At 38.6% G+C, this 10,411-nt stretch overlaps 1 protein-coding gene across 2 annotated transcripts; it reads left to right on the top strand.

Annotated features, from left to right (window-relative positions):
* The first annotated feature begins 4 nt into the window (after nucleotides 1–4).
* Nucleotides 5–10,143, top strand: MFSD8 (major facilitator superfamily domain containing 8). 2 transcript variants are annotated; one of them, XM_082282398.1, is made up of 12 exons: nucleotides 5–136; nucleotides 1,200–1,285; nucleotides 2,229–2,272; nucleotides 3,312–3,552; nucleotides 3,869–3,982; nucleotides 4,609–4,753; nucleotides 5,365–5,423; nucleotides 5,952–6,060; nucleotides 7,037–7,171; nucleotides 7,545–7,648; nucleotides 7,751–8,010; nucleotides 8,735–10,143. In XM_082282398.1, the coding sequence occupies exons 1-12, from the start codon at nucleotides 33–35 to the stop codon at nucleotides 8,948–8,950; spliced, it is 1,617 nt and encodes a 538-aa protein (XP_082138524.1). In that variant the 5' UTR covers nucleotides 5–32; the 3' UTR covers nucleotides 8,951–10,143. The 2 variants fall into 2 exon arrangements, with proteins under 2 accessions (XP_082138524.1, XP_082138525.1); XM_082282399.1 differs by lacking the exon at nucleotides 3,869–3,982.
* Nucleotides 10,144–10,411: the final 268 nt, after the last annotated feature.

Raw genomic sequence — 10,411 nt, 5'->3', positions numbered from 1 at the left:
CGGCCGCGGGCGGGGCCCGGCGCTGCGGGGCCATGGCGGCCGCGGGCTCCGCTCCGGAGGCGCATCCCGAGGGGCAGGAGCCTCTGCTGGGGTCCGCAGAGGCGGCGGCGGATGAGGACGAGGAGGGGGAGAGCAGGTAGGGGCTGGTTCCGCTCTGAGGCGGCGCCAGGTGTTGGGGCGGCACCGCCGCGGGTGCCCCGCGGAGCCGCCCGTGGGTGCCGGGTCCTTCCCCGCCCCGCACGGGCAGCCCGAGCCGGGGGCGCTGCCCGGCCGGGGTCCGGCCCGAGCCGCCGTCCCAGCGCTCCGGAGCCCGGAGCCCGTGTCTCGGACCGCCCCGGGCCCGGCTGCGGGAGCGGGCCGGGGGCTGCTGCCCCGTGTAGGGAATCACAAACCCGCTCGCTTGGGAAGTTCCTAAAGGACACCAGACAGGATTAATGTGGGGCAGAGGTCTGGGTGTTCAATAGCGGCCTTCATGTGTGGGCAGCAGGTGGTCACTTGGGGTTTTTTTCCCCTTCTGACAGCAAAACAAGTGTCTTGAACTTAGAATCGCAGATGTGCCGAAATCTATGACTTACATAAACAGTGTTTATAAACTATGTTCCGGCATCTATGTATCTATAACCTGAGTCCACATAATTTGAATAGAGATACTTTGTAATTTAAGTTGTAACTTCTAATTTAACTTCTTTTTCAGCCTTCGCAATCTACAACAATATCTTTTACGCACAACTTTTACATTGTATATTGTTATTTTCTCATCATAAGAACAGACTGGCTGTAGCTTTTAGTCAAATCAAGAGTTGTTCAGGTTTGTGGCTCTTTTAAGGGTACAGCTGTGAGGAAATGTCTGAGGTTTTATGGTTTAAGACACACTTTTTAAAACGTTCATATGATGTGTGGTAATCCAAAGTGTCTACACAAAGAGTTTGCAGAATTGAAGACCTCCCCTAGATCAAGATCTCTGTACGTAACATTTGGTGTCTGATAGCATTTCTGTTATTTTGTTTGATTTATCAATCTAGTATTTTTCCAGAGAAAAATAAATCCTTTATAGTCTTTGCTGAGCAAAAATCCACTCCTGCTTAACAAGTTACACAACTGTATTGAGAGGTTGGTGAAAAATGTTTTCAGTGTCATGTGGGAGCAACTAGAAGAGGACCTGATAATGATTTCTTTCTTGCTTTTTGGTTTGAAAACAGAGATGATGTTGAAACACAGGAGCATTATAAGAGCAGATGGCGATCCATCTGGATCATGTACCTGACAATGTTTCTCAGTAGTGTAGGTAAGTCAACACATGTGGAATTCGATGTCATTTGTTTAATGAGTATACTTTGTTTTGAAAATTACAGGGTTTTCTAGGTTTCAACTACAGGGCTTCTTTAATGCTACTGTTCTAACCTCAAAAAAGGTACATTGTTTAATTCTTTAATAGAAAATATATGACTAGCAAATCAAACAGAAAGTTACATCTAATGAGATAAGTAATAAAACTGGTTTTACACAAAATGACATATTGCATAAGTCTGTGGTTTATGACTCCTTAATGGTTTGCTAGTGGCAAAAGGTAGTGGCAAGGTAAGGTTACTGCTCAGAACCGAACAAAACAAAGGATGCACTTCTATCATCCAAAGTGAAACTTCTAGGGAATGAGAACAGAAATAATGTGGAGTTCTTAAGAGGTAAGATCTTTAGGGGAATGTATGCTATTTCAAAATATGTATCAAAACTTGTTTTCTTCTACTGGACTTTGCATCTCCATTGCAGAACAGATTGAAATTTTATTCCTGAATAACTCCCCCCAGAAACAAAGATTCTGTTGATTTTTGATCTGTGATGACTTTCTGTGGGCTAAGAAATTATCTTGAAGTTGATAGAATGCTCCAGTAACTTTTTTTTTTTAATGAATTAAAATGTCTTTGACTAATGAATATAGATATGTCAGTATATCAAGAAATTCTTTTACTTTGAGGACCTTATCGGCTTTCCACTGTGAGGACAACACAGGAGTTTTTTTGTTTAATGTGTATGCACCTATAAAATGATCTTTTAAAAATAGTTCTTCCTGATAGAAGGAATTACCACTCTTTAAAGAAAGCAGGAAATGCAGAGGTTTAGACTATAATACACTTAGAGGCAGAAGAAGGAACATGTACTAACTTTTTCAGGAAAAAAAATTACTGATAAAAATGGCAAATAAAATAACTTCTGTTTTTACTGTGTTGCAGGTTTCTCAATTGTAATTATGTCTGTGTGGCCGTATCTCCAAAAGGTTTGTAAATATGTTTGGTTTTTAATTAGTAAGAACAGAAAACTCCTGCTCAGAAAGTAGGTCGTACAAAAACTGGCTTTTTGTTTAGGAAAACAAAAAGTGAAGGGAAGTGTGTGGCTTTAAGAGACTTTTATTCTGCCATCCACTTAGCTTTTATTATTTCTTGCAAAATCTGTCAGGTTTTTTTCCTGAATTAGCAAGGGTGCATCGTAATCCTGAAATGTTTGGTTTTCCAATATCATGATTTCTTGGACAACAAACCAATAGAAATCTTGTTATTAAAACATCATGCACAAGACTTGTCTGCATTTTGGCAAAAAAAAAAAAAAAAAAAAAAAAAAAAAGAAAAAGAAAAAGGGAACTGGAGGTACAAGTTGCTCTGTAAATGTCACATTGTTGCACGTAGATCTTGATATTCCTAACAGGGGATTGCCATTGTTCCTGTATAGCGATTTTAGTTTCTTTGGGGGTTTTTCACCTCTTAGTTGTGATCTTAGAAGCAGCATAAAAGTCTCTAAACCTTGAATTTAATCTGTGGTAGGATTTTAGTGCCCCTGGAACTGTAGGAGGCAGTTTTAAATGCAAATTTGGAAGGACATACCCTGGACAGGGACCTAGAGGTGTCACTGAAAAGTAAGGCTGGTGCAGAATTCTTGCAGAAGAAAAGAAAATGCATTACCAGCCTTGTAAATCAGGACAGATTCAGGCATGTGCAGAGACAATGGAAGTGACTCCTTGCTGCTGGCATGGAAAGTGCCTGCCATATTGCTGAAGTTCTGTCTCTAGCCCAGAACATCAGCAGTGCTGCATAAAAACTGCTGGAGTTTACTGCAAGTGAGCCATTCCCAGGCTGGGAAGTGAAGCAGATTTCATTGATTTGGTGCATTGCTGGAGGGAGTGAGCCAAGGTTTATTACCCCAGACAAAACATTACAGTACAGAGTCCTTGGTATCCCAGGTACTAAGTCTAAAAGGGTGTTACTGGTAATAAAAACCACTCCAGTGCTTTACCCACAGAACTGATTCATGTGTTCTTGCAGATTGATCCGACAGCGGATGCGAGTTTCTTGGGCTGGATTATAGCTTCATACAGCATTGGCCAAATGGTTGCCTCTCCCCTGTTTGGCTTGTGGTCCAACTACAGGCCCAGGAGAGAACCTCTGGTCATTTCCACTGCTATTTCAGTAGCTGCAAATTGTCTCTATGCCTACGTCCACGTGCCCCATTCCCACAACAAGTACTATATGCTGACTGCACGTGCTCTCGTGGGGTTTGGAGCAGGTAACCACAGCAGAATTTACATTTCTGAAAATTACTACATTCTGTGTCTTCTGTAAGATGGGTAACGTTGTATTTTAGTACCAGATTTACCATTATGTGAATGATAATATTTAACAAAGCAAAGAGTTGGCCCATAGCAATTTGTCACAAAACTGTGTAATTGTGCTGTTGTGCAAAAATACTAGAGGGAGTGCTGGGTTTTATTTTCTTGCAAAATAAGAAGCAAACCCTTAAAATAAATGTCACTCAACAACAGTTTAACGATATGACTTGATATTTACATGAACACTTGCTTGGGTTTGGGGTTTTTTTGAAGGAAATGTGGCTGTAGTTCGATCGTATATTGCGGGTGCCACTTCTCTGACGGAAAGAACGAGTGCCATGGCCAATACCAGTGCCTGCCAAGCAGTTGGCTTCATATTAGGGCCAGGTAAAGCATGTCTTCTTTCCTCACTTCTCTTACTAGGTTGAAATTGGGCAATGGAAGTAGGAATCCTCAGCAGCTGTATGTAGGGGATCTTAAGGCATAGTTTGTCAATGATATCACAATTGAATAAATGGGATCCATTCATCTGTACTTCTGTAAGCCAATAAAAATGAAACATTCTTGTCCAAGTGCTCTGCACCAATTTAAAGTTTCATTTAAACCCCCCTACTGCATCTTTTCTCTCTAGTTTGCGCTTAGCATGAGAGATAATCCAGTCCCAGGACTGAGGTTTTCCATGTAGAAGCAAGAGGAAAAAAGTAAATCATCTGTCTGCCAAGAAAATTAACCAGTGGTACACTCAGAATTTAGTTCTTTATGTGTCATAATGTTATTTATACAGTGTGTTTGTATGTAACCAAGCAGTCTTCTGGCTAGCTGAGATCCCACTAGTATCCGTTTGGTTTATTTAGAGTAGGATTCTCAAAATGTAAAAGGTTTGACAGGTATAATACTTAAATTTTACTTGGTAATTAGAATAACTGTGCTTATCCAGTTTAATATGCTCTACATATGTTCTAATATTTTCTTAATGATTCTCAAAATTTTCACAGTACATTGATATTTTTAAGTTTTTCAGACATGTTTTACACTTATTGGAGAAGAAGGAGTAACATGGAAATTCCTTTGTCTTCAGCTGAACATGTACACAGCACCAGTTTTATTTGGAGCTCTCTTAGGAGTTATTAATATTATTCTCATCTTCGCCATATTCAGGTAATCAAGTAAAAAAAAATTAAATATCCTACTTCGTTCATGTGGGTGACTTGTAGCAAATAATACGCTGCTCAGCAGGAGTAATAAACCTGAAACCTGGAGTGCTAAAACTATAAATTGTTATTTATTTTTTCAGTGTTCCTACCTTCTTTAATACCTGTATTTTTGTTATGCTCATAAATGAATCTTGGTGATGTTGTGGTTAGAATGTAAACTGATTTAAAAAGTTAAAGATCTTAGACTATTAGCCTTGATATAGTTTTAGTGTTGGTGGTTGCTGCCCATGTTTTTTCTGTAAGGAGGAATAAGGTTGGCTTGTCTGTAGGGATCTCACTGTCTGTGTCTTTCCTTTAAGAATCTCAGGGGGGATTTTTATTCATTCTCCCATTGGTGCAGATGCATCTGGATATGTGATACTATCCCACTAGAATATTTCCTTTCTTGAATAGGATGGTATTCACTGCAGTCAGATGTGAGCTTGGTAGATGATGTTTAAAGGAGCTGTGAATAATTACCATATAGATACCATTTACAATTATTTTACCAGAAACTTGACTCAATAGTAGATCAAATAACTATTTTGAATAATGAAAAAAGTTTTAAATTTCTAGGGAGCACCGAGTGGATGACATGGGACGCCAGTACAAAAGTATCAATTCTGATGGAGAAGGTACCAGTGTTTCCTTGAAAACTTACTCTGTGATTCTAATTTTGAAGTACTCTCTTATTACATAGAAGCATTTAGAAGTATTCTAAAGTCTGAGGCACTGGGAAGTTGATGCGGAAAACAGGCTACATCTCTCCCTAGCTGATCCAGAAATGGCTTCATTTGTCATGTTGTGTCCATAGTGCTGTCTCGTAGCAAAGAAGAAAAAAAAAAGAAATTGTATGGATCCTTCCATATTTTCATCCTGAGAATTCTGCTGTGTAATTTTGACCTTTCAAAAGAATGTTTTGGTTTCCATTGTTAAGATATTTAAAGAAGTATGCTCATTTTGCTGTCACTCAGGACTCATTGGGAAAACAGACAGTGTAACCAGTTTGGAAATAATTTTCTCTAATTGTCAGTGGAATTGAAATGTCAACAATTCCATTTTGATTTAAAAACTTTATACTTTGATTCTCAAAGTAGAACTGCCTAGCTGCCCACCAACTTGCTCAAGTGTGCAGTTCTGGTAATTCTTTTATGTTGCTGCAGGAAGTGATGTTCTGGATCAGAACACAGAAGGAAGCATTGACCACGTTGCTGTGGTAGCACTCAACGTTCTCTTCTTTGTCATCTTGTTTGTGTTTGCTGTCTTTGAAACGTAAGTTTTTCTATTTTCTCTCAAAATATTCAGACATGTAGAGTAATTAGACTGGAGGTGCATATAGAAGCTTTTCTCTTCCATTCATCTTCCTAACTTCCTAAGTGGAAGTCCAAAACCATATGCAATCAAGTTGATGTGTAATACAGAGTAATGAATTAAAGGTCAGTGGTAACTAAAAATCTGTGGAGTTTGTGGTATAGGAAACATTCATGTAAAAGCTTTTGAATGGAGGCAAACCCATATCCTCAACCTTTTGAATGTTCAAAAAAAAAGTAGCTTAGTTTGGGCTACCTAAAATCTTCAGAGAAAACATGTTTTCAGTTGAGTATCTTGTTCTATATTTTTTATTTTAGTTTTGTATGATTTCTTAGTATGATTCTGATTAGCTCCAAAAGCCTCAGTGTGTCTCTTATTTTGGTAATGATTAGAACAATTGTTTGATAGAGTTAATGCAATTGTATTCTTAAATACTCTGTTTTATATGACGGGGGGTTTTTTAGCCTAAAGATGTATGTTATCCACTCCCAAATTTTTGTGTGTAAGAAAGTAAGTAAAACATGACAGTATTATCTCAGGCTGAAATGTACTTCATTCTTTTAACTTATAAAATACTTTGAGGATGTAAGATTTATTCTGCAAGTTTTTTGAGCTCTAATGTAGCTAAAATTTGTTTTACAATATGGCTCTGTAAAACTGCATTATTTTTAGAAAACTGAGGTTTTAGAGACTGATTGGTTGCTAAAACTGAAACAGTATTAAAAGTTTATTATTTTTGTTCTCACAGGGTCTGATTTTTTTTCTGTCTCTATTACCCTGGCTTGGCTTTAACTCCACCTGAACTATCAGAAATCGATTAATGATGCTTCAGAGTATGGCTGGTGTAGTGCACTGATGTTTGGGATAATACATGTATGGCAATGAATGTGTAGAAGCAGCTTTTTATGATTACTGTATTTTTGTTCTGTCATTTTAGTATAGCTACTCCATTGACGATGGACATGTATTCCTGGACCAGGAAAGAAGCTGTTTTTTATAATGGAATAATCCTCAGTGTGATTGGCATTGAATCAGTTACTGTTTTCATGGTGGTTAAAATACTATCAAAAAAGTAAGTTCTTGGAATTTTGTTACTTATGTTGGCTATGTGTGGAAAGTTTTATGGCAAGGCCAAATCTGTGTTACTCAAATCTTTTACTTGGTAATGGATCTGGGTTTACTATGACAATGAAATACCTCCAATTTTGGCACAGCCTTGATGTTGTGGTTGTTTTTTTATTCTGTTAACATAACCCCCTTATTTGACTGTCTTTTACTCTTGAATCACAAGAAAAGCAGGTTTTAAGTTACTGTGCTTTTGTAACATTTTTGTCGGTGTTTTGGTCTGATACAATTTCCACAAACTAATGGGCTATGTCATTAGCAGCTACATAAATTTTACATTATTAAATGATACATTTAATTGCAATTTCAATGTTTGATAGGACTGGTGAGCGTGCCATACTCCATGCAGGCTTATTGATTGTCTTGATTGGATTCTTTATCTTACTGCCTTGGGGGAAGAAACTACCAAATATCCAGTGGCAAGGTATAGTTCAAGTCTTACTAGACCGCCTACCTTTGTAGTGTTCTTTTGAAAGCCTTTTATTGCACTTTTGTTCTTAATGATATGAATAACTTACTTTTACAGAAATAAAGAACAACTCCATTCCCAGAACAGCCCCCACTGAAATGTTAATGCCTTTCTGGAGTTTGCAAGAGATGCAGCTGCCATCCAACCACACAGGAGACCCTGTGGGCTGCCCTGTCACACAGTCCTGGTGCCTGAATACTCCCATGATCTACCTGGCCCAGTACCTCAGCTCTGATGTGCTCATAGGGTTGGGCTATCCAGTTTGTAATGTCATGTCCTACACTTTATACTCAAAAGTCCTGGGACCAAAGCCTCAGGTAAGCACAATTCCTAAATGGTTTACTTCATTTGCTCTGCAAGACTTGCACTCTCTTTATTAAAATGAGGGATCTAGTAAAAAATTCTTTTTGTCATCAGCAAAATAATAGTGTGTTTTAAGTAGGGCAGAACTTTGCAGGAGCTCCAATCTTTTTTAAAATCCAAGGCAAGTCTCTAGGGCAATTAGAAAGCAAAGCTTGTGCTATTTATGCAAATCTTACAATGTGGAAATGTCATGACTATTCTGGCAGAGTCCTTTTTGTAACTACCAATTATGTATTTGGAATACCAATATCAAATAATGTTCCTCTTACCAAGGTTATTATATAAAGACTACAAATGCTACTAGACCTTCAGTACTGGCATTTCTTAGTAGTGAAACACTATAGCAAACTTACATTATTGCTGAACAAAAGATTTTATTCCACTTTTCCCCATTTTTTTCATGTTACATTTTGGTGAAAGAGACTAAATGCTTTGAGCCAGAATGCATTTTGTTAGAAACCAGTAGAGCACCTATGAGTGGACCCTTGGAATTAATGCTTAGAGAGGCTGAGCAGTACTCTTGGAAACAAAGTAATCTTAACGAAGTGTCTTAATGAGTTAAGAAAGATAAGTGGTTGTTTAAATACTTCTAAATTTTCTAGTTAGGCTAATGGGTTGGAATTAATGGCCAGCCAAATAATTCCTGTATCACTTACATAAGCTCTTGATCTGCTGTAGGGTGTCTACATGGGATGGCTGACTGCCTCTGGAAGTGGAGCACGGATCCTTGGGCCTGTTTTTGTCAGCCAAATCTACACTCACCTGGGGCCACGCTGGGCATTCAGCTTGATCTGTGGAGTAGTTGTAGCCTCTCTCTTACTCTTGGAGATAGTATACAAGAGACTAATTGCATTTTCTGTCAGATATGGGAGGATGCAGGAAGAGAACTGTTAAATATGTATTTAAAAAAAAACAACAACAAACAGAAAAACCAACCAGAAGTAATACTTAGTTTATTACTGCTTTTTAATGAGGAGTACCTAACCACTGACCTTGCTGGCTGTGTGTCAATGACTGTACACCTTTACTTACACATTGACAGAACACTTAACTTGGTCATACCCTAATACCTGGTCACCCCTGCTGCAACTGAGCTTTTGTGTTCTGTGTTTCTAGCAGCAGAGGAAGGAATTTGACAGGTTAGAGCGATACAGTGGCACATTTGAAGTGTGTACAGTTTAAATGGTGCATGTGTGCACTGAATGCAGCTGTGAAGGTCACAGGTTACGTGCATCCTTTCCAGAAAGAAGAAAAATATTATCTTGATTCTGTGAATCAGGATTGGTAACTGTTTTGTAACTACAAGATTAGTTGAGCTGCATGCACTTTGTACGGAGACACCACTACTTGAGCAAACCTTCTGATGTTGGGTTTGTTGGCTTGTAAGCACTGATTAATACAGACCATCTGGTTCTGGAACCTGTTATGTCTCCTCCAGGATTTCAAATGACAGGTGACAGAAGCATAGAGGAAGGTAGGTACCCTCCACACAGGTAGTTGGTGTGGGATTTGGGCCTTTAAATTGATCAAGAGCCACTGAAAATCAGTCTCAGCAGCTGTTACTTGAACTACAGTGAACCATATGTGCAATATTTCCTCTCCTGTTTTGCTGAATGCCTTTTTGCAGCAAGAGAGATAACCTGCACAGAGTTGAAAGATGCGCAGCTTTTCTTAACTACAAGGGAAAAGTCCAAGACCAATAGTTTACACTTTTGTGCTCGGTGAGAATGAATGCACTGTGCTGAGCAGAGGTGGTAATTAAGTGAAAGGAAAAAACTGGCTCCTTGGCATTCACTGTTACCTGCAGACTTCTATTTTTTCTGCTATTAGGGTACAAGAAACAGGAATTTACACTTAGTCATTCAGACTTTGTTTTAAGAAGTGAGATTGTAATTTTCCTTCATAATGGGGCCTAAGCTCATCCATATGGGTTTCTTTAGCTGTTTTAATGCTGCTGGGAAAAAAACCTCTGGAATAACTCCAGTATGAGAGTTGTGGCTGCTGTTTCATGTCCCTACTATTCGATGCTTATTGAATTTAATAAATGTAATTGTGGATTCCTATGTACTCACTTGTTCAAATACTAAGAGACTACTGAATTAAAAGATGATTTTTTCAATACTGACTGAAGGGGATACAGAAGTTTTATTCCCTCACAGGCTTTCCTGCTACAGAATCACAAAATGTTGTGAAAAAGGACTTCACTTTTATAAGCTAATTCATAGTAAGTGCTACTTGTATATTGTTCTTGATGCTCCTAGTGCTAAATTCTTTATTTGTAAGCTAGTTCCTTGATTTGGACATGACAAAGTAATCCAAGTTCTGTCTTTTAAACAGTAGCTGAATAAGGAGAAC

The sequence above is a fragment of the Coloeus monedula genome (genome assembly GCF_965178545.1).
Source record: "Coloeus monedula genome assembly, chromosome: 5".
NCBI classification, from domain to species: domain Eukaryota; kingdom Metazoa; phylum Chordata; class Aves; order Passeriformes; family Corvidae; genus Coloeus; species Coloeus monedula.
This window is presented reverse-complemented; position numbering and strand designations above follow the sequence as displayed.